General features: G+C 38.5%; 1 protein-coding gene across 4 annotated transcripts; it reads left to right on the top strand.

The window, feature by feature from the left end:
- Positions 1–328: 328 nt before the first annotated feature.
- pkig (protein kinase (cAMP-dependent, catalytic) inhibitor gamma) lies at positions 329–24,202 on the top strand. 4 transcript variants are annotated; one of them, XM_084429060.1, is made up of 4 exons: positions 329–523; positions 624–785; positions 22,131–22,309; positions 23,416–24,202. In XM_084429060.1, exons 3-4 carry the CDS (start codon positions 22,159–22,161, stop codon positions 23,496–23,498), a joined length of 234 nt encoding a protein of 77 aa, XP_084285186.1. In that variant the 5' UTR covers positions 329–523; positions 624–785; positions 22,131–22,158; the 3' UTR covers positions 23,499–24,202. The 4 variants fall into 4 exon arrangements, with proteins under 4 accessions (XP_084285186.1, XP_084285184.1, XP_084285185.1 ...); XM_084429058.1 differs by lacking the exon at positions 329–523 and adding an exon at positions 7,315–7,596 and having other exon boundaries at positions 555–785; XM_084429059.1 differs by lacking the exon at positions 329–523 and having other exon boundaries at positions 562–785.
- Positions 24,203–24,526: the final 324 nt, after the last annotated feature.

The following is a 24,526-nucleotide window of genomic DNA, read 5'->3' as shown; positions in this document are numbered from 1 at the left end:
TCTGTTATTTTCGGTTGACTGGCGAAGTGCTGTGTAGCATGGAGTTTGACAGAAGATGGAGCCATACACCATTTGACAGAAACTTTTTCCACAGGCACACTTCCCTTTTTCCCCAATAGCTGGCGAGTAGAATACATTTGTCTTCAGATGCCCAGTAATACTATAAAAACATAATTAGAGTTATTACAGTAAAAACACCCTACGATAACATCTTCTTAAAAGTATATAGCTTTCGGAAGACATTAGCTTAATTTGTTTATTTTGCTGACAGTGGTGGCTATACGTTGCCACAGATTGTAATAGAACAATCACTGTGGTATGGTATTTCGGCGGAAACTGTGGTTACCATGGTAATTTTGTAAGGGTATTCAACACTCGTAGTCACCTGCTCCAAGCTTGGAAACTTGCTCCTTTTCACAAACCTCTCCAAACATTTTCAAAATGATTGAAAGTCACTGTTCAGGGCACAATTTGACCAAGCAAGCAGTTCCGCGTGAAGTCGTGAACAAGAGAAGTGCTGTTGGTAAGAGAGCACACGGAGTGTGATTGGCTGTGGGATCCACTCCATTTTGGAAACAGCTGTTTAAAGCCCTATCCCTCTTGCTCCTCATTGTGTTCAATAGACTTGTCAGAGGAGCGTTGGATTTGACTTGGAATCGCGGAATAGATGAATTGAAATCCATTGAATCTGTGTGGAATGAGGGAAGTGCGTTTGGAAATGAAGGGGAATCCCGACAAAGAGTGAATGTCGTAGTACCAAGTGGAAGAAAGTGAAGCGGATCAAGGTTAGTGCAGCCGACATAGTTTCTGTAGTGAAACAACAGGCGTTGTTGCAAATGTAACAAAACGCATTACGTTACTTTCTTGATGGATTATGCTAAACATATGCATACAGATTGTGGTTAAATTGCCGTTTTGCTGTCATTTGTGACGCCTATTTGTAGCCTATAGACTTTAAAGTATGGAGGAGTCGTAATGTAAGGACTTATTTTGCTTAAATCTAACATTCATAAGTCGACAAAATATTTAAAAGAAATTGAAAAGCTCTTTCGTCCAACTGTATAGTTGATATTGGTTTTAAAAAATGGTCTGGGTTCTTTTTTTCTTTACTTGGCCATTGTTTTCCAGTAGCGTTTCTCAAGTGTTCTTGACAAAATTTGTCAATATATATTCAGTGACCTTAAAGGGACAGTTCACCTTAAAATAAAAATTTACCTACCATCATGTTGTTCCAACTCTGCATAACTTTCTTGTGTGTACAACGAAAGGAGATTTTTGGCAGGTTTTAAATGATTGACAACCTCACTCTTCCAGTGACTTTTCCACATAATGAAAGGCAGTCTGTCTGACAACAGGAAGATTAGTGAGTGATGACAGAATTTATATTTGTAACTCCTTATGCAAAACCAGTTGCTTAAAAATTTTTTTTTTTTTTAGCAAAAGCCGTTATATACTATAATACTTGCAAGAAGAGGAAGTGTTGTCATGACTCATAGGAGGAACACATGCATATATATTAAAGGTTAGTTCAGGGGTGTGCAATCCTGCTCCTGGAGGGCCACCACTGTCATGCAAAGTTTAGCTCTAACCCCAATTAAACACACCTGAACCAGCTAATCAAGGTCTCACTAGGCATACTAGAAACTTCCAGCCAGGTGTGTTGAGGTAAGTTGGATCTAAACACTCTGTTCAACTCTTATTGTTTCGAGAGAGACTTTCGTTCATCTTCAGAACACATTAAGCTATTTTTGTTATTCTCTAATTATTTTACCTATACATTGAAAGTCCAACCAACGAAAATGTTCATGTGCATCAAGCAAGTGTGTTTGAGCTTCCTTTTACCATATTTGACGTAGGCTATATTTATGTGCATTGATCACTGTTTACATGAGAATAATAGCCTTTATATAAAGCATTCATGCCTTTTCAGAAGGATTAAACCGCTTGATTCATATGGATTTATTTTACAGTGTCTATGCAAATCGTGCTTGTGTGCAAAAGTAATGAGGGAATATTAAAAATATCTTTTGTTTTGAAGATGAACAAAAGTCTTCTGAATGGTTTGAAACTGAAAATTCAAATCTTTGGGTGAGCTATCCCTTTAAGAGCCCTTTGCATGAGTTCAGCAGTAATGTAGTAACAACAAAGAGATCAGCCATGCCATTTCAGCGGTTCAATCATATATGGACATTTTTTATTATGATGGAGTGCTCTGGCAGCACACTCGTGAAGATGTGCCAAAGACATTATACAAATCAAATGTAATCTCTTTTAGTGTGTGTGTGTGCGCGCGCGCGCATGCGGATTACCTGTTTACTTTGATCTGTGTATTTATTATGCAAGATGGTCAGTTTTTAGCTCTTTCACTTGTGAGGAATCAGTTGTTTAGGTCAGTACATTCATGAGATCCCTTGCCAGAACAGGAGGAGGGTCCCTTGAACTCAAAGACATCTTGGACTTGATTCACTGAGGAGTTTTGATGAATCACACATCAACAATGAATGAACAATCTAAAGTGGAACAGTCAGTTCATTGTCATCAGCCTTTTAATTTTTCATAGTCATGTGAGCTGTGTAAATGTATCCGGCGGACAATTTGTCTGAAACTAATTCTGTAGAGTGAATGTTAATATTTGATGCTGCAATGGACTTTATGAAATGTAAGTTCAACTGTCAGTTTGTCCTATACAACCAAGAAATCGTTGGTGTCTTTTGCTCTCATGAGCTCGGTTGTCCTACTTTCTATCTATGGCCCAACAACTTCACTATAGCAACCGCTTTTTTGGACCTCTGAGTCAAAAGATGTTATTCGAGCAAGTCATCATCCACTTGGCTTCTTCAGCCAGAGTAGGCTGATGAAATGGCAGGTAGTGGTACTCAAAGATGGGTTGTGACTATTATCATTTATCATTGTGATGTAACAGGAGCATTATCCTCTGCTGGCAGCAATCGGTTTGGTAAGTGCTCTCTGGCTCTTTGCTTTAAGTGAAAAGTTAATTTACATGACACGTCCAGGTCAGGCTATGGCAAGAGTTTCGCATCAGTACTTGAGCCATTATCATGCCACGGTATCCGTTGATGGCTTTTGTGGTTGTGTTTGTTTCAATTTGTTTTCCTCTCTATTTTATAAATGTTTTTCTAGTTGGCCTAGTGAATTGGCTACTTAACTGTCTCACATTTTGTTGATGCATGCATTTAAATATATAAACTACTCTGCTCAAAGCAGAGGCTATAGTAGTATACAGTATATACTCAGAGTAGCTTTGAATTGAAATCGATGTCAATTTTTAAGTTTGATCCTATTTGTTACCCTGAAATAATTTTGTGTGCACAAGTGCTTTGATTGAATTGTAGTACCACATTGTCTTGAGGGCCTCATCAACAAGGCTGTTGATATTATAACATCATTGCTGGGAGGCAATTCTCCACTCAATTATAGCCTGCTGGGAGAGCTGTTCCGATTATAATTTTAATTGCACATGAAACTTATAGAATCAACACAATGAATTGTATTTCAGGAATTGACACAGCTGTCGCTGAATGAATCAGGGTTGCAGAGCCGGACAGTAACGGAGTACATTTACTTGAGTACAGTACTTAAGTACAATTTTGAGGGATCTGTACTTTACTCGAGTATCATTTTTGGGGAGTACTCCTGACTTTACTCAAGTACATTTGAGAGGCAAATATTGTACTCTTTACTCCACTACATTTCTATCCATAACCGTGAGTACCCGTTACTTCTTAAAAAAAAAAAAAAATCTTGGAAACCCTCAATTTGTTGTTTCCCTCTCAAACGTGATTGGATTGTGCAGGCGCCACTGATTGGGACAGCCTATCAGCAATCACCTTCAGCTTTCCGCCAAAGTCAACTCCATGGTCAGATTTAGATAAGAGACGAAACTATGGACGAAACAATGGATGAAGACGCAGCAGGTCCATCCCGGGAATGTGCCAACCCTTGGCCCCACCTCGCCAGACTATTTCAATTTTCTGAACAAGTTAATGATAGTTTTCGCTTCAAGTGTTTGCTGTGTTTACCAATGTAAGGACTGTAGTAATGCAATATTTAGAAAATGTACTCTTGTACTCTTGATACTCAAGTACTTTTACTTAAGTAGACATCTGACTGTAGTACTTTTACTTGTACTTGAGTAAAATTTACGAAGGGGTATCTGTACTTTTACTCAAGTAATGAAGCTGTGTACTCTGTCCGCCTCTGCAGGGTTGACACTTTCTCATTTGAAACGTAATTTTTTTCACTGTCCATCCACAGTTCTCTTGATACATCACATGACATAATTTAGTATAATACTAAAGGTTTTATTAAGGCTTTAATTTTAATATTTTCGGCTTTTCTTTTTATTTTAGTTAAATTTTTAGCCGATTTGTTATGTGCCTTTGTCTTTTTTTTTAGGGCTGTCATGATTCATAGATGAAATTTAAGTATTCGATTTTAAAAAATCCTTGATCGCAATTTACCCTTGTCGATTAACCGGCAAAATACCGGAAGTGGTGCATTCCAAGGACATTAATCCATTAACCGCATTATTAGACAATTTTATAAGGCTGCACGATATATTTAAACCATTTAAAAATCCTAATATAACATAATGTTTTTGTGAGATCACAAAGTCTGCAATTCCATTACATAAGTAAATGTACTATTGTTTTAGAGTGAAGCGCAATGCTTTAGGCTAATTATTTACACGTGTGCAAGTTTTGTTTCTTCCAGCATCACAGAGCAGCTCTCTGTTCTGATTAATTCGGTTCGGGAGTATAGATAAAAGCCCGCCCGCACTTACAATTGATTGGTTGGGTCCTTACATGCGCTTCGTGAGGCACACTAGCACACACACGGATGTCTCTCGCTCCCTCTCTCTTCACGTTCTTCTCCCGGTAGACGTTAAATCCACAGCTAGATCAATGAGTAGAAGCCCTATGATTACAAGGAATGACCATCATTTGAAGTGTCACACAGTTCTGAAATTATCGTACATTATAGGATTTTTTGTCATTATTGATCGTACGTCGTACAGAGGTCAAAATTATCGTACAAATACGATAATTATCGTACGTCTGGCAAGACTGGTAGGCAGCCTAGGCTCTGAGATCTGCACACAAAAACAATTGGTTTCACCAACCACTCAAAACCAAAATAAACAGTGTTCCAACCAATCACAGACAGGGGGAGGGTGTTGTGAGATTTTGCACGAGCACAAAACCTCACTACACCCACCCCCTGTCTCTATTTATTCTGGTTTTTGTGTGCAGATCTCAGAGCCTAGGCTGCCTACAGAGACGTGTTTTTTTGACGACCTGCTTATGGGGCGGGCAGCTAGCGGATCGTTAGGAAAGATTAGATGAATGTGATCATTTATGTTTGGGCCTTTTTTGGGCCTGAAATCACTGATTCAACCTTTAAGTGTTGTTCAATAAAACCATAGGCTATAATTTATTATTATTATATTTTAAGTAAGTTTAAAGGCTATTATTCACTTATTTTTATTACAAAACAATCTGATTACCCAATTAATCGTCAAAATAATCGACCGCTTACTTGACTAACAAAATAATTTTTAAATAATTAATTACATTTAAATTAATTTATTTTATTTCAGTTTGAGTTTTACCATAATTTTAATGTTTTATTTTAGTTATTTGCCAAAGTAACATTTTTAATCTTTTATCTGATATTTCAGCTTTGCTGTTTTTAATAGATTTAGTTTTAGATAACAATAATAACCATGGCCTATATTCTAGGTTATCTTTTATCATGAAAAAAACAACAAAAAAACCCAGTTTGTCACAGATGCCTCACAGCTGTTCCCTGAATACATGTAATCAGCATAATCTGAATAAATTAAATACCATGTGTATTCTTTTCTCACTGTTTATGCTGCTTGCTCTGGCCTTTTACTGTGCAGATTAGTAAAAATAAATTGAAATAATTGAATTAACTCAATTCTTATTCATGTCCTTGACAGCAGCACACAAGAGCACACTGAATTGCAAAATGTAGGTCAAGAGACCCTTATAAAGCTATTGCCCATCTGTTTTTTTTTTATTCGTTTTTTTTTATGTTTGTATAAAATAATCTGTCTCCTCAAATCTTCTTCAGTGTGTTTTATAACAATCATAATGCTTTTATTTGGACATGCACATTCTGTGCACAGCCTGTAAATGATTATGATTAATAATATTATGCACCTAATAATAATTAGGGTTGTCAAGCGTACCGGTACTTTCGGTAGCCTACTTAAAAAAAAAAATAAGTTGACGGTACCAGCATTTCTGCATTTTTCCAATGGTCTCGTTTGTGTTTGTTTGAGCGCTCTGAGCGTCAAAGGTTTCTATTTACACTTTTTTTTTTTGCAGCCCACTGTTTTTTTTTTTTTTTTTTAGAAGCGTCAGGCATTGTAGCCAATCACATCTGCGTTGAGTGCCTAAATGCAATGGCTTATCAGAGTTGTGTTAGTCAGAATGGGTTTAACACAGCTGAAAACGCGTAAGGTTTTTGTTTTTTTTGTTCAACGCGAGCTGCATTCTTGCGAATCCTTTCATTATAACCCAAAAAGTGTGTAAACATAATTGTACAATGAATCTCTAATTTACATCAAGACAGCTTTTTTATTATTATAACATAGTTTTTTGCAGAATTCAGTGAGTTTGTGCTTTAGAGATTGACAGCCTTAGTGATTATAAAGGGAGGCTCTTCTCTTGCTTTCTGTTTATTACCCATTCACAATCTGAATACAAGTTTAGTTTTTCATGCTGCTAAGTACACTGCAAAGTTTCTGGATTAACAACTGTATTTGAATGCACGATTGAATCAGAAACTGTGATTATTGTCGCTGAAAACCAATGGATGACAAAAAATTCAACAGTTTTTGCTCTGGTACTGAGAACCGTAGAATTTTGCTAGTAATTTTATTGGTAGTGACTACTCAAATTTTGGTACCGTGACACTGATAATAATAGCCTAATAATAAGACAATTAATTGTATGTATGTATGTGTTTATTTATGTATTAAGTATGGGAATTTCACTGCCATGGCAGTTCTGATAGGAATATCGTCTTAATCAGGTTATGGTAATCGGGTTAAAGTGTTAACACGCTTACATCATTGAAATATAATCGAATTACGAAATTATTCTGAATTTTCATGTGCAAGTATACATGGCCAGTGTGCTTTTAATGCACTTATGTGGGCTATGGCCAAAGCCGTTGGTCAGATTCATTCAAGCTGTCATTCAACATTTGAAAGCATCTCTCAGGATATGTTTTGCTTGTCTTCCTCTCTTCACAACTCAGAGCAAATCAAATCACTTTACGCCCACATCCTCCCTGATCTGTGGGAGAGAGGCGTGCTGCAGCTGTGTGGGATCCGTTCGCTGCGGAGAGAGAGCGAGAGAGACGGGAAGGAGAAAGACAGAGGCAGACAGAAAGAGAGAGAATGAGAGGAGGCTCCCTCATAAACCCTAGGATCAGAGGACACCGCTTTCTGTTTCTCGTGTGGACTAAAATAAAACTGCCTTTATTCAGGTCCTTGGAGAGCTTTGTAGCACCATGTCATTAGCGTTCAGAGTGCGTTTGGTAAGTAATTGAAGCTGTGTGCTGTGACTAAGTTTGGATGATGGTTGTTAGCTTGAAGTATTTGGAATTGGAAGTCAGAAGGGGTTAAAGACAGGGCAGCAAAAAGAGGAAACGTACAGTGACAGGTGGTCTTTAAGACTTAACAGCTGTTCAGCTTGGTTGTCCAGGTCAGGACATTTCTTTTTAATTGCTGTCTGGGTTTGGAGGCTGTGAGCACTGACTGGAAGATCTCCCTTGCATGTCATAAAAGTATCATAGAATAATATGCATTTCTGCTAGAGATGTTTTAACAAAAGGATGTTCAGTGTTTCTTGCGCATACTTGTTTAAGTTTATCTGCTACTATTTTTATTTTGTTTTGTTGGGCCTGCAGTTTTGCAATTTACCGGTACCTAGTTTAAAGGGTGTTTTCTGGGTCTATTTATGTTGTTCGGGCTGCCAATGAGGACAAAATCTACACAAACCTGAGGTTGACCATTCAGCGAATACCTCTGGGTTCAAGAACTGTTAAAGGAGAACTCCGGTCAATTTTAACATTGAGCTCATTTTTTTGTACATTTGGAGTGCTGTCAGTACAGAGAACAACGACAAAAATCGGTGTTGCCTACACCGTGTTATCCTTTTTTTAAAATTTGCACCCTGCTGACTTCAATGGGGCAAGTTTTAAACCTGCTTTTAGCCTCTTAACATCCTTGATGTGTCATTACAAGTGCACAGGTCATGTGAGTGATTCCTTCGGGGTGAACGCGGGTGAATCTGACTGCAGTAGATGTGAAAGATATTAATAAAAATGATGTTATTTCAGCCAGCGCACATACCTGTATTTTCTTCCTGTTTTCGGTCGAAGTCCATAGTAATCGATTGTCGAGTTCACACGCGTGATCATAGGTACTAAACCTATGCGCGTGAACTCGACAATCGATTACTGTGGAATTCGACCGAAAACAGGATGTAAATACAGGTATGTGCGCTGGCTGAAATAACATCATTTTTATTAATATCTTTCACATCTACTGCAGTCAGATTCACCCGCGTTCACTCCGAAGGAATCACTCACATGACCTGTGCACTTGTAATGACACATCAAGGATGTTAAGAGGCTAAAAGCAGGTTTAAAACTTGCCCCATTGAAGTCAACAGGGTGCAAATTTTAAAAAGAGGATAACACGGTGTAGGCAACACTGATTTTTTTCGTTGTTCTCTGTACTGACAGCACTCCAAATGTACAAAAAAAATGAGCTCAATGTTAAAATTGACCGGAGTTCTCCTTTAAGTTATCCATATAGTTCTCATTCAATAACTGTGCAGAGTTCTATAGATGGATATTAAAGGAACAGCTCACCCAAAAATGAATATTCTGTTATATGTTGTTCCAAAAAGAAGCATTTTTGTCCATGCTATTAAAGTCAATTGGGTCCAGGACAGAATTTTCATTTTTGGGTCAACCTTCCCATTAAGCTTAATAAATATGTCTGTATTCTGTTCTTGTCTGTCTGCACACCAGATGCTCAGTGTTTCTGGTTCTGTGTATCCTCCACGCGCTCTCTCTCTCTCTCTCTCTCTCGCGGTAAGACCTCGGGTGCAGGAGAAGGACATAAACGACAAGGACAGACGTCCCACCTGCTTCCTGTTATAAGGCCATGTGTTGTTTAATGCAAGAGCAGAACTGGATGTGTGTACAGAGGTCCTGTCAAAGAGACAATATCCTGCCCTTTAGAAGAAAATTTCAGCCAAAAATGAACGTTCTGTCATTATTTATTCGTTTTCACTACAATAAAAGTTCATACTGATAATCTTAAGAACCACTTCTGCAACTTGCAAATTAAATGTGACCGTCATGACGTCAAACTCGCCTTCAAACTATTTATTTTATTTCAGAGCTACTGTGGAAGTGAAGATTTTCAGTGACTTATATTTCAGGCTGTTCCTCAAACTAGGCTTCCATTGGCTTCAGGAGACTTTTTATGGTGCTTTTATAGGGTTTTGAGTTTGACAAGCCCCTGGTCAGTATATGGAAAACCTATGTGAAAATTCTTTAATTGTGTCTTGATTATTATGAGAATTTTATTGTAAAAATAATGTCATATGGGTTTGAAACGACATATGGATGAGTAAATAATGACAGAACATTATTTTTGTGTGAACTGTTCTTTTCCACAACTTTGTTATTGTTAAATATGATGATTTGTTGTTTCTTTACAGTTTGTCCCTATGCTGCTCTTTGTAATAGCAGGGTGCAGATGGTGGTGAGCATATTTCAGTGTGTGGCATTTGGTTTGGATAGGTACTGTAATTTGTGTGCAAACCATTCATTTTCAAAACAGCGTGATTATTTTCAGAAGGCGTATGACCTTTTGACTGTTTGTAGGAAAAGAGTTTTCATGTGCATATGTGTTGTAAACCTCCAATCATCAAATGTTCTGGGACCATTTCACGGTCATTACTCTTGTACAGGTTTTTTTCTACTTTCCCATAACAGTAGCGCAGTAATGCTAACTCCGTTGTAACACTTACAGTAAATCTTATTTTTGCAATCTGAAAATGCGTGTATATTCAAATTTGGTACATCACGATTCGTCAGGAGATGCATGAAAACCAATGATGTTTTGCATCACTGACTTCAAAAATGTCTTGATTATTAGTAAATAAATCACTTAAATTTCAGTATTTTCATTGCACAAAGCTATTGAATTAGATTTAAATATAGAATTAAATATAGCACATGATTAAACATTTTAATCCCACACACCCAATTTGTGGAGCCTGACATTCCCTAAAGTTCAATAAAGTAAAGTTCCCCTCTGTTTGTGTTCCATGGAAGAAAGAGATTGAAATGACATGAACATGAGTAAATGATAGAATTCTTGGGATTTAAGATTGTAATCCTTCTCCAACATTTCCAGTCAAATAAACTCCCACTGTTTTCATCTGAACAGAACCACACCTGTTCATGACTCAGCAAAGATTCCTCCCTTCAGTCACTGTTGTCATAGTCTGATGTGTGATTCATAGGGAAAGCCGCATAAAGACAATAAGTGGTCGTTATGCCTCCAAACAAACAGCGGATTGATTCAGACATCTGATACTGTTTGGGTAACTCTCTCTCTTAACAAACCATTTTCTCACTGCTCATTTTCTGGCTGGGAGATTGACTGACGGCTGGCCGCAAACTGCATCATGTGCGTGTGCATATCATCATAACGGTGGAAAACATATGCCATCTTTCATTGACACATGAGTTTTACTTCCTTTAAAGTGGTCTAAAAGGAAACCCTTTAGCAGACAGGAAAATCATTGCTTAATTGAGACCTTTTCCTTTCTGCCTTCAGAACTTTTAAGTAACTCTTCTACTGTGGTTTCATTACGGAAAATGACTATCGACTTTTTAACCTGCATTGTCAGATGAGTTTGAGTTGTTACTTTTTATCCCTGCTTGTTATAGACATTAATTGAATATGAAGTAGGTAGGAAGGCAAACGCCACAAGCTTTTTATCCTTTATCTTCATGAAGCCTGCGTCAGCTGCCGTGGTTGGTGTGTTTCTTTCAAATAATGAGGCAAATACATCCAGGCGTCCACCTGTGCTAGGCAAATAATGTTGTGACCGTGTTGGATGTGGGTGCCGTGGAATTATTAAAGAAGGATTTGTGTCTTTGTGTGTCGGCTCTAAAGTTCAGCTGTCTCAAACTGCTGTAACATTTGACTCGGCCTCTCTGCAGTATCCTCATTATGATTTAATATTTGCTCTGATATCAAAAGGGCTGATAGGCCACACAGGGAAATGAAGCCCATCAACTCTTGCATTAGTAAAGAGGCGGTGGTTTCACACCTTCATCTCCCCGAGCCTTTTTAAATGCTAACACTTTGTTTCATGAAAAAACACCAAATACTCGCTCTGTTAAAGGGCCTTGTTAGCTAAAAGCCTCCCGACATCAGCGCGAGGGAAAATGGCTTTAATCTCGATACGGCTATCGCTTCCAAATCTTCGGTTAATTGCTTCTTAGTGGCTTTGAAAATCTCTCGCTTGTAAAGTAGCAGCCCTTCACTCAGCACCCCAGGGAGCTGAAAGGGTCTCGATGACATGAGGAAAAACTTCCTGACCGCAAACTTTCTGCATTAGCTTTGCAATTCTTGTCTTGATCCTCTATAAAATCCTCATGGATGGAGTGGTGGCGGTCCTGAGGCATTAGAGGAAGACGAATGAGAGTGAGTCACGTGTGGGTGACACCACCGTCTCATCCACAAGTATGACTGTGACTGCAGGCCTGGCAGCCTCTCTTCTTTCTCTCCACAGTATTCATGCCACCTCCATGGCCAATATGCACATTACACAGTTAAGAGCTATCTTGTTTTAAATGCAATCTGTCAGCGTTTGGCATTAAATAGGCACTTAGACATCTGATATTTGCAAACAGAATTTAAGGAAGACCGATATATCTATTATATTTGCATAAAATGGGTACTTGCCATGGTGTATACATTTATTTTTTTTCTCTTACATTTTGGTTTTGCTAGACAGCAAAGAACAGTTTAAAAAAAAGTTTTTTAAATGAACATTCCCAGAAATTTATCGAAATCAATAATGTGTAAATTAAGTTTAAATATTTAGGTCATTGTCTCATTGGGTGTACTCAAAAATCGGAACAAAATGTAGCCTACATATTGTCCTAAAAATATACTAGTCACTAGTTTGAGTCATGAGGATTGACTTCACAAAATCCATTTCAAAATCATCAGTTTCTTGTGGATCCTTGAAAATGTTGCTAATCAAAACCCCAACAGGAAGTAAATTAGACATTTTGAAGGGGAGTTTACCTCCTACTGTTTTTCAGTTTTATGATTTTAATGTGGAACTACTTTCATGTTCATGTTTAGTTGAGTCATGCGGTGTGATGCCACCACAAAATAGAGAGATTTTCAACTTTAATAAGTTAAATGTTTACATTTGCATATGCGATTCAAACTGTTATGACTGAGTCAAAATAACTTGTCCTGTGGTGTGACATGCTAAACTAAAGAATTTATATACAGAAGACAGTGCACTCGTATTACTAATGGGATAAAGTGCAATGCGCAATATGGCGGAATAAGTCCCACCTTCTAAAGAAAAAAGCCAATCGCCGATGGGTAAAGTAATCGCGTCCCAGCAGCTGCCGTTAGAAGCTCCGGTTTCTATAGAAACAGTCAGTGTTCTGAGATGCATTAGCTTGGTACAGCTTGAGAAATAAAAAATAAATTGTCACGATTTGAGCGTTTAGAAACACAATTTATGAGACAGTTGTTGTCAGATTTCATTGGTGATTTCAAATAGTAAATTTAATCATTAGCTTGGCGAACAGTTTGAGAATTTGATGTTTCCCCATTCAAAGAGATAGGAAGCACTTGTATGCCCGAGAGGAGTTTCAAAGATGTCCGCCGAGTGAAATGACTTGGCTAAACTGAAACTATACATGACATTTTTTGTATTACAATTATAGTGTGTCATTTTCATGAGTTTATCTTATTTGAGAGAATAAGTCTGAATATTTGGCAGACAATATTTTTATATTTATATTTTTAAGCTAAAATGATATGCTATTTTACTTTTTATTTTTGCTGTTTGTTTGCTTGATGACTTCTGTCATTCATAAGCATTATTTTGCTTTAGAGTTGTTTGACAGTTTGAATGTGTGTAATGCACCAGCAAAGTTCTCTTGCGGTGTTCTCATAACCTTTCCCTGGAGATGCTGAACATGTGCCGGGAAATATTACAGTATGCTGATAAGAGGCTGTGAAAGTGCAGCTGAAGTGCTTGGGGACCGTAAAGTTGGCATTTAAAAAGTCACGATAGCACAAAATGCTTGGTCGGTGGAAGGTGGTGACCGTTCCTGGTCCTGCGTAATATTACCAGCATGGAAATTCAGGCAATGGCTCTTTTGATGTTGCTTAGGAAAAATAGTTGTGGACACACAAAGCAAGGCCCTTCAAAAGGAGGAAGGATACATAGGACGACAGCAAACGAACTTTGAATTGTGAGGGGTTTTTTTTATTATTGTTTTTGAAACCAATGCAAAAAAAAAAAAAAAAAAAAAAACAATGCCTGTGCAATGGTGGCTGTAGAGTGTTTTTTTCCCCCTTCTTGGACTGAGCAGTCACTTACGTCATGTGAACACAAAGTGTGTGTTCTTTCAGTTGAGCTGTGGCTCATCATAAAAAGGGGAGTGCTGGAGCTGGTGCACTTATCTCAAGAGCAGCTAAATGTGCTTGCTTCTTTAGACAGGCTGGAGTCTATTCAACTTGATTAGATGCAGCTCTGTGGTGTCCAGAAACTCTTCCCTGATAAAGACAGAATATGGGACATTTTTCAAGCTCACTTTATTCCTTGGAAGATATTATATAAACATTCTCTTGCCCAAAACTGGAGCTTTAAACATATTATCAGCAGAGCAGACTATCTTAAATTCCATTGTAAAAGGGCTGAAATTCTTGTTGTCAGCAGAGTGTGCACGTCTGTCTAATGGAAATAAGACAAGAAGGTTGTCATTTCTATGTATAAGCTTGTCCCATTTGGGTGTTTCTACTTGGGCATTTTTTCCCATAATACGGTACTCCAACAAATGCTTGCAGCAATATGTCAGTCTGGTTGCCATATTTCTATCACAGAATGAGTGTGTGTCTTCTGGTGGTTTGTGATTTGAACAGGGTGCAAAAAATGGCTTTTGAATGTATAACTTATCTCATTTTTGTTTGATAATTGGTTTGTTCAGTTGTGTTTATTTGTTCAATTGTTTGTTCGTTTATTTGTTCTTTCGTTTGTTTATTTGTTCATTCAGCAATATATTATATAATACTATAGTTCATCTATTAATTTGTTGGTTTATTATTTTGTAAAAAAGAATTAGTTTGTTCAATCATTGGTTTATTCAGTCAATTATTTATTTATTTATTTTGTGCTTTTATTTGTTTATTGGTTTTTGTTGCGATCCCAAAGGATCACCAAATAAGGAGAGAATGAGTGCAACATGTCAAAAGCGTCTGAACTGTTATTTGACAAACTTACTTAAAATTGATCATTATTAAACCCTACTCGAGCCAAAAGATATTGACACAAAGACTATTCATTTGTTCATTAATTTGTTCGTCCAAAATCAAAATGTAGGGTTCAACACTCTCAATCACAATGAAAATTTGCTGAATCATTTGTTCATTTATTCATTTGTTTGTTCATCCATAATCAAAATGTGATTTGTGATTTATGTCTGTTTTACTGACCTGTACGATAGACGGGTACGGAAAGCTAAATCTATCAGTTAATGCCCATTCCCTTTACTCTGAGTTTGAGAACCCTACCCTCCAGCTTTGCGGTTTAGATTTCCTCTAGTTAAGAGCAATAGATACTAATTTATTCCCACAGCCATTTCACTTCTAAACTTAGGCAATGGAGGTGGTTAGTAGGGTCAGGAGTTTACTCACGGTCAGTGTATTGTCTTTATATTTTATAATGGTTGTCTGTCTGTATGCCTTGCTGTAAAACTAATTGCCCCCTGGGGGACATAAATAAAGTTGAAGTTAGAAGTTATTGGCAGATTCAGCTGTATTTTTTTCAAATGCAGGTTTATTCCCTCAGGAAATGTTAATTTAATAAATTAAATTCACTGTTTGTAAGGGCATACTGCTGCCACCACCAGATATGACATTTAGGCTATTACTCTGAGGTACAGAGGTCCCATGTAGAATTGTAGCAGTAGACTAGTATCCTCCGCTGGGTTCTCTGGCCTTTGTTGATAATATCATCAGTAAGAGCTCCCGTTACACTCTGTTCAGAATATCCCCCATTCATTAGGTTGACAGCAGCAAGGATGTAGGACTAGAAATGAAACCTATTTGATTTGCAGGTGTGCTGATTCACACTGTATTCATGGCTCCAATAATGGGCTTCCACTGCTGTACTGTGCCGTTATATGATTCGAGCATTACGGTGACACAGAGAACAAAGAAACTTTTCCATCCGTGATTGACAGTGCTCATGTTACAGCAGGTTTAATGAGATTAGTTTTTGGCCTTTCAGTCCAGAGGTGATCTGGGTAGAGATCAAGTGTCTAGAGTGAACTTGATTGAAGGTCACATTTACATTACATGGTTAAAGTGACCCAATTCCCCCCCAAATTTTTTTTATTTATTATATATTTCCTCCCATGTGGCACAGATCAGATATGACCCACGAATGTGTAAGCAGGAAAAAAGTACATGGATTCCGATATTCTCAGATTGGTTTAGGCCTCATTCATAAGTGGAAATAAATCGAATGAATGAATCGGATACGTGCTTTTGCATCTGCCATGTAAGCGGACAGATCGAATATTCCCGTCAATTAAAGTCGTACGTCACTGAAAAAGTGATTGTGACGAATGACGTACCAACCGCATTGATTACAGAAGCGATCATTGCTACATTCGCTCAAGGCTGCAATAAGGGCATTTCAAAAAAAAAATTTTTTTTTTCTTTTTTCTCTGCCTTAGGAGACCAACTTGCTGAACTTTAAAGATGGTTCGAAAAGCAAAAGCTTGTATTATCATTTTGTCTGCTTCCATTGCAAATCGCATTGTTTTTACTTCCTTTCCGGCCTAAGCTTTTCCAGATCAGTACCTCTACCTTGGGTTGTTTTGCTAAGTGTATAGTGTAAATGCAGATATCGGATATGGGTCACTTTTAAAAGAAGCTGGTCGTCAAAAAAATTGGATATAGTTAACAAATTGGAATTGGGCATTAAGACCTGCAGTGTAAATGCGAAGTCTCTTGCATTTACGGTTCATCTCCTGCCTTTTGAGGAGTAAGTTTCTTGTCTCAAGGGTCCCATCTTCCTTGTCCAGTTCCGGCCTACACGGAAGAGGCTCTTTATTGACTGAATAAAGTCAACAGTCTGCTGAGAGTGGCCGCATGCACTTTCAAGCCAGAGACTGATGGATGAAGTCAAGCAGTTATGAGCAAAAAGTATTTAAACCATCCATGTAATTGCTTAGGCATATATTGACACACCCTGTGACCGTTTTGATGGACTAGAGAGCACTGGAGACTCGCTAAGTATTCCTGTTGGTTTCTACACTTGAAAGCCACATGAATATGGGAGATGGACATATTTGTCCATAAAATGTATTTGCTTGTGGTCTGGTGTAATGATATTAACCTTAGAGTCATTTTATTTCCCTTTGAGAGTGCATTCCTGAGTCTCTGTCTGAACACTTTGCTTTTCATGGAAGTGTCGTTCCCTCCTGAGGTTTGTGAATTGTGCTATTTGTGGTCTAGAACGTCTTTCCATCACAGCCGTAATGTTGATAATTAAGACAGATAATTTTGCCAAAGGGCCATTTATGGAGTTTCTAGGAACTCAGCGGTGTGACGCAGGCTTCATTAACTGAGGAAAGTGACATCATTTCTGAAAGACCAGTGAACTTTAGAGAATTGCTGTCAGTGGTGAAATGTACATATTTTCACTGAAGTTCACATTTGTTACTCTTTCAAGTATTATTTGATACTTTTCCTCTCCCTCTGAGCTTTATAATTACACAGGCTGCGTTTTTTACTGTACCTTTAAGACTTGTATATGTAAATTATTTCTGTTATAATTGGACTTGTCCACATACAGGACTAGTTGTGCATGGAAGTATGAAAAATGTGCTCCTAATGTCAGTCGACCAGTGATTGACTCTGTTGAGTCAGATATGAGTGAAGATCTAGTTGGCAGACTGAGTGGCTGGATTTCATTCTCATGATCATAATATCTCATGATTTGTCCAAATATGGAAATGAGCAATGAGTTTATGTACCCAGTGGGCTGTGCAGACTGTTTTAGACGCTGGACATATCCAAACATCTAGTGAGAGTGAAAGCATGACTATCTCTTTCACTGCTTTTCTGTTGTTGTTGATGTTGATGATGATGATGTTTTATTTAATTTAAATAAAGGTTAAACATGAATTTGTCATTTGTTTAGACCTGCTGGCGACACAGAACTCATGTAAATGATAAACATGTCAGTGGTGCTCAAGTTGGTGTTTTGTAAGCCTGTCATTCTTGATCCCACAAGGACTGCAGGCTAAGGGTGAGCTGAACCGTTTTCCCTCTGGTATGTGAGGTGTTTTTGTGATATTCAGGGATTTGTGCACACACCTGCATCGTTTGTCCTCTGACGCTGCCTAGCCGCAGTTGACTCCCGTTTCCTCCCTCTTGTCCATCTGCAAATAAAAGATTTGGTTCAGTAAGCTGGGTCACATGCAAGGGAAAATATATCAAATTACCTTTAGTGAGCCGTAGTGTCACTTTATTGTAATGAAATTTGGGAGAGTAAATGGAAAGTAACTGAACACTGTACATTTGAGACAAGCAAAGCAACAGCCCCCGTTGCCAGATAAACTCACTAAATATAGAAACTTTTACATAAGGATTTCCAGGCTGGAACACTATATATTGGGCACTTGGTATCAGATAGATTCTAACTATACTATGAAAAATAATTATAACTAAATAAAAAAATAAATGTGTATATACAGTGAGGAGAACAAGTATTTGATACACTGCCGATTTTGCAGGTTTTCCCACTTACAAAGCATGTAGAAGTTTTTATCATAGGTACTCTTAAACTGTGAGTGACGGAATCTAAAACAAAAATACAGAAAATCACATTGTATGATTTTTAAGTAATTAATTTGCATTTTATTGCATGACATAAGTATTTGATGCATCAGAAAAACAGAACTTAATATTTGGTACAGAAACCTTTGTTTGCAATTACAGAGATCATACGTTTCCTGTAGTTCTTGACCAGGTTTGCACACACTGCAGCAGGGATTTTGGCCCACTCCTCCATACAGACCTTCTCAGATCCTTCAGGTTTTGGGGCTGTTGCTGGGCAATACGGACTTTCAGCTCCCTCCAAAGATTTTCTATTGGGTTCAGGTCTGGAGACTGGCTAGGCCACTCCAGGACATTGAGATGCTTCTTACGGAGCCACTCCTTAGTTGCCCTGGCTGTGTGTTTTGGGTCGTTGTCATGCTGGAAGACCCAGCCACGACCCATCTTCAATGCTCTTACTGAGGGAAGGGGGTTGTTGGCCAAGATCTCGCGATACATGGGCCCCATCCATCCTCCCCTCAATACGGTGCAGTCGTCCTGTCCCCTTTGCAGAAAAGCATCCCCAAAGAATGATGTTTCCACCTCCATGCTTCACGGTTGGGATGGTGTTCTTGGGGTTGTACTCATTCTTCTTCTTCTTCCTCCAAACACGGCGAGTGGAGTTTAGACCAAAAAGCTCTATTTTTGTCTCATCAGACCACATGACCTTCTCCCATTCCTCCTCTGGATCATCCAGATGGTCATTGTCAAACTTCAGACGGGCCTGGACATGCGCTGGCTTGAGCAGGGGGACCTTGCGTGCGCTGCAGGATTTTAATCCATGGTGGCGTAGTGTGTTACTAATGGTTTTCTTTGAGACTGTGGTCCCAGCTCTCTTCAGGTCATTGACCAGGTCCTGCCGTGTAGTTCTGTGCTGATCCCTCACCTTCCTCATGATCATTGATGCCCCACGAGGTGAGATCTTGCATGGTTCCCCAGACCGAGGGAGATTGACCGTCATCTTGAACCTCTTCCATTTTCTAATAATTGCGCCAACAGTTGTTGCCTTCTCACCAAGCTGCTTGCCTATTGTCCTGTAGCCCATCCCAGCCTTGTGCAGGTCTACAATTTTATCCCTGATGTCCTTACACCGCTCTCTGGTCTTGGCCATTGTTGAGAGGTTGGAGTCTGTTTGATTGAGTGTGTGGACAGGTGTCTTTTATACAGGTAACGAGTTCAAACTGGTGCAGTTAATACAGGTAATGAGTGGAGAACAGGAGGGCTTCTTAAAGAAAATCGAACAGGTCTGTGAGAGCCGGAATTCTTACTGGTTGGTAGGTGATCAAATACTTATGTCATGCAATAAAATGCAAATTAATTACTTTAAAATCATACAATGTGATTTTCTGGATTTTTGTTTTAGATTCTGTCACTCACAGTTGAAGAGTACCTATGATAAAAATTATAGACTTCTACATGCTTTGTAAGTGCGAAAACCTGCAAAATCGGCAGTGTATCAAATACTTGTTCTCCCCACTGTATGTATAGGCCATTCAAACACACTTTTTTTTAAACACAAAACACTGTAAAAACAGTCATTCTTGTAATATATTATTCCGATTTAAAGTAACTGTTTCCTATGTTAATATATTTTCAGTCTTCAGTTTCACATGATCCTTCAGAAATGCAGATTTGTGCTTAAAAACATTTCTTATCAATGTTGATAAGTTACGTTGCTTCATTTTCCTATAGGCCTACTTTTGCAATTCAGTTTGGTGTCCCAGTAGCACAGCAATTTTACACTGTTGTCAGACATCAGCTTGGGGTGTTACATCAACTTTTTGTGAAAATACATTATTATGTGCACTTTTCAATAGAGCACAGCTTGTGTTTTGTTGGGGAAGATTTTCTTTAAAAGCCTCATGCACTTCGTGTGACACTTTCTTTAGTTTGTCTCTTCACTGGGGAGTCGGGCTCTCTGCAGGCCACTGTTCCAAATTCTTCTTCAGCTGCTGTGACCCCAGCCTGACCTTTGCTGACTTGGGTCACACCAATAAAAATCTGCCTGAATTACCTAGGACATGTGAGTGTTTGTAATTTTAGATGCTGCATAAACAGGTTGATATTTGGAGAACACGCCAGCAAAGTTTGCATGAAAGTGAAATTGGCTCACACTTCTCAAGGTCCTGGCCGAAATTGAGGTTGGGTGTATCAGGTAACTGACATGCTGGTGCTGGCAGACGTTATGTGAGATGACTCAGCCTCCTAAAACACACATTGGCCAGTGTTGAATGTGCACAAACTGTGATATGGTGGCAAACAGTTCAGGAAAACACTGCAGATCCTCTTCATTGTGATGCTAAATTATGTAAACCATAACCATGTGGAGCTTCCTTGAACATTGCTGAGCTCCTTAGGGTAGTAGAGTTTATGCTAAATAATACATGGCTACTTTAAATGACCATCAATAGAGAGTGTGGTTACATCATATAGCAGGGGAACCAGCCGAACTTTGACCCCTTTGTTCCACAAAACTGGTGTCCAAAAGTTAACTTCTGTTCTGTTGCAACACATTCTGACATGGGCATCCTTTGCTCTTTGCAGAAATCTCTGTTCGGCTCCCCATATTTTGGGATATAATCATTACTTTTCAAGTTAAAGTCCCTCCCACTTTTCAGACTGTTCCTACACCCCTGATTTGCTCAGCACTACTGGAGCATTTGAGAATAATAGATAGGAAGAGAGAACTATAAAAAGAAAGAAAAAAGAGGAGGGTTGAAGGATGGAGAGAAATACAGGGCTGGAGAGAGGTGATTCAAGGGAAGGAGGGATGAGCAGTGAAGACCAGCACAAAGATTTATACCCTGTAATTTTCTCTGCCTGTTGCTCCCTCACACGTCACACCTCCCCCTCTGCTTCCAACACATAGCATCGCATTTATTTGTATTTGTTGTCTTTCCCTCGCCCTCTCACATTCCTCTGGAATATCCCTTCTACTGTTGTCCCATCTCTTCAGACTGACCAGCTGTACAAATTCAGAGTGGCATTTAGAGTCATAAATTGCATAAAGTCAACAGTAGTATTTGTAGCCCAACGTGACTCGTCTTTGAGTGAAACAGGATATGCGATAAGATGAAAATCAAGGACGGAAATTGATTTTATCCATCATGAATTGATTGGGTCTTGAAAAGTTGTCTCTAAATGGCAAGTGGTTGGTGATCTCAGCCAAAAAAGGAAAGACATTTCAGAGATGAAATGATTAGATGTGATTTGATGAAAGACTATCTTTGAGTAGTATCTTAAGAAGTAACGAGAGTGTTACTTTTGAGACGTTATCGGCAGCATTGGTTAAAAGGAAATGGGGTAGTTTTTTGATTTCATGTTGACTTAGAAGAAACTTAGTGAGTGAGTAGCTAATGTGTTTTTCGATGCATTCTCCGGGAGGATTCCTCTCTCAGCATAATGCCCACCCGTGACTCTCCTTCTGAAAGCTTTTTGATGAGCTCCAAAAAGTGTCTAATCGATCGCTTTGGGTTTTATCTCTTGTTTGCGTGCCAATAAGGCTCCATTTGCAAGCTTGCACTGATACTCGCAAGAAACCCGGAGTGTAAACAAGCATGAAAAGAATGACGAATGCATCCAGGGTTGGATGAATGCTTTTAGCTCTCTTATATAATTAGGGCGTGAAATGAGTTCAGTGGCTGAATCTATTAACTTTAGCGTTGAAATAGAGCCCCTGAAGTAATAATTACTCCAATTCATCAGATGGAGTGTTCTGTCATGGGCATTACTGAACTGAGAGATTCACAGCATTTCTCTGTCAGGATTTCTTTTCAGAGCTCATTAAATGGAGTTCTTCAAAAGAGTTTTTTTTAGTCAAACTGTTGGTTGATTTCTTTTTTTTCTGGACTGTTAATGTACTTTTTTGTCTCTCTTTTGTTTCTTTTAGGTGTAATGAGAGGGCAGTTTGTGAGCAGATGATGGACGTTGAGGCGTCATATTCAGAGTTCATAAACTGTGATCGTACAGGTCGCAGGAATGCAGTGCCAGACATTAAAGGAGAGACAGTAGTGGTGGGGACCAGTGAACTAACCAAAGACATGGCACAGATGGACCTGAAAGCTGCAGGTACGTCACACACAGAGCTTTACAGTTCATCTTGCCAGTATTGACATTTCTCCTTCTCCTTTAGAGTTCTCCTCCTCCTCCTCCTTACTTTTTCACAATCATCTTCTTAGTCTCTTCCTTCTTTTCCATCCTCTCTTTTCTTCCCTTTCCTCCCTCTTTTTCCTTGTCGTCATCGTCGTCGTCATCTACTCCTCCTTCAACAACTCTGTATCCTCCCTCTTCTTTTTCTTTTCCACAATTCTCAATTTCAAACTTTTTTTTGTTAGAATGTTCACCATTTAAATCTATCATCTGTCTTGCATTTATTTGCATGAAGAGTTGTCATTGGTCCTCTTTATTGTATCTATTCGATCATGTACAGTTTTATACTGAAATGTGTCATGTTATGAAAACAAGAAAACAAGTATAAGTGAAAACTATAAAGTGGTTATGATGCTATGAAAGCTAAACCATACTTAAAACTTTTAACACGGTACTTTTTAAAAATATATTCTGACAGTAATTCGTATTAGTAATTCTGAACAACTAGTGCTGCTCATGTGATAAAAGAACTGATAATGTCTCTTGACTGCCAGTGGTCTATTCGGTCATGCTTATTATGCGACACTGCATCCGTATGGCCCCTGTAATGACTTGCTTTGTGAATTCGATAAGACTGTGATACATGAACACATTACAAGTGTGGTTCACATCCTCTTTTGTAAACTAAAGACTTTCACTGGCCTTTTCTTTCAAAATGTCCCTTACTTTATCCAGGACACGACTCTGTGAGGTCACAGTGCCCAGATTAAACACAAATAGGTTTGGTGGGGTTGAATGGAGGCTGTCACCATTGACAAAGATTTATTATCTGCCCTCTCAACAATAACCGCTTCCTTGACCGTTTCCTATTCGCATGGGAACTTTTCAACTCTTTCCTACTGAAATAAGAGCCGCATCTGTCTCTATTTGACCCAGTTTCCTTAGTTCACATTCTTGGCACTATTTTATCTCTGAAATAACCTGAGTCTTTCCCATGACCATGAGGACCCCGTCAAGAATGTGTAGCTGGGGATGTGCACATGTAATGTTGTGGCAGTACGTTTTGTCATATCTGTGTCTTGTAGAGGTAGAAGCTTCTGGATCTCCAGCCCCTGATGCAGAGGCCTCCGGGAGCCAGGACAATCAGGGGAAAGAGGGACCGTCATAAATATCAAGAATGACCCGGAGGAGAGAGGAAAGCTGAGGAGTTCTCTCCTTTTCTCATCAAAATTCTCCTCATCAGGCAACAGTGAAGAGTTCCTCTCATAGACTGCCATTAAGGTGGACGTCCACCCGTTGCATGCTGTTGAGTGCCTAAGAGACAGATGGAGAAGACACTGCCTTTGCAAACACCACTAAATGGGACGAATCTGTTAAGGACTGTATTCATTCACAGCGCTGAGTGAGGGGAAAGTTGTTGTTTTTCTCACAGAGGTTGAACAGAAGCACAGGCTTTTTGATATTTTTCCAACCTAAACTTAAACTAAATAGTTCAATCTCTTGTTGAGCTACTGTATACTATAAAGTACCAAATGTAGCCTTTTTGTTACTGCCTGACATGGATGACTCAATTTTAATTCTCTTTTTTTTAAAAACAATGACCACTACAGTTGAGGGAGGTCTGATTATTGAACAGAATTCTCAAATATTGCCTGAGGTCTGAAGAGATTTGTTTCTATACTTCATAACATACTGTAACACAAATGTAACATAATTAACAATATTTATGTAGTATCTTAAGTTTACTGCTTTCTGCTCCTGGCACTGTTTTTGTGGTTTTTGTCAAACTCTCAAGAAACACTTGTTGAAACACATTGAATTTATATAGTGACTATAAATGGAAGTACCTCAAAATAAACAGGAATGACATTATTTCACTTTCAGAGTCTTAATTCAAAGTAAACGTTGTCACTGTGTAGGAAAGTTATGATATATGTAATGGATTATCATTATACTAACCAAATAAATAAATATGTGGACATACATTTTAGTTGAAATTATACTTTTCAAAAATAATAAAGAAAAATAGTAGGCTAAAATAAGGGGCTTTCCCATCGGTTTTTCTACGTAAATGTGCTACAGTAATTACGACACGAGTCAAACTACATTTTAGATGGACGTGTAATAAAAAAGCAAGGCCTCGCTTTTTCTTTTTTACTTCTTTGTTTTAAATACAAGTTTGCCTTGAACGCCATG

Source organism: Rutilus rutilus (genome assembly GCF_951802725.1).
Source record: "Rutilus rutilus genome assembly, chromosome: 13".
Lineage (NCBI taxonomy): Eukaryota > Metazoa > Chordata > Actinopteri > Cypriniformes > Leuciscidae > Rutilus > Rutilus rutilus.
The sequence above is the reverse complement of the archived record's forward strand: the minus strand, read 5'-3'. Positions and strand labels throughout refer to the sequence as shown.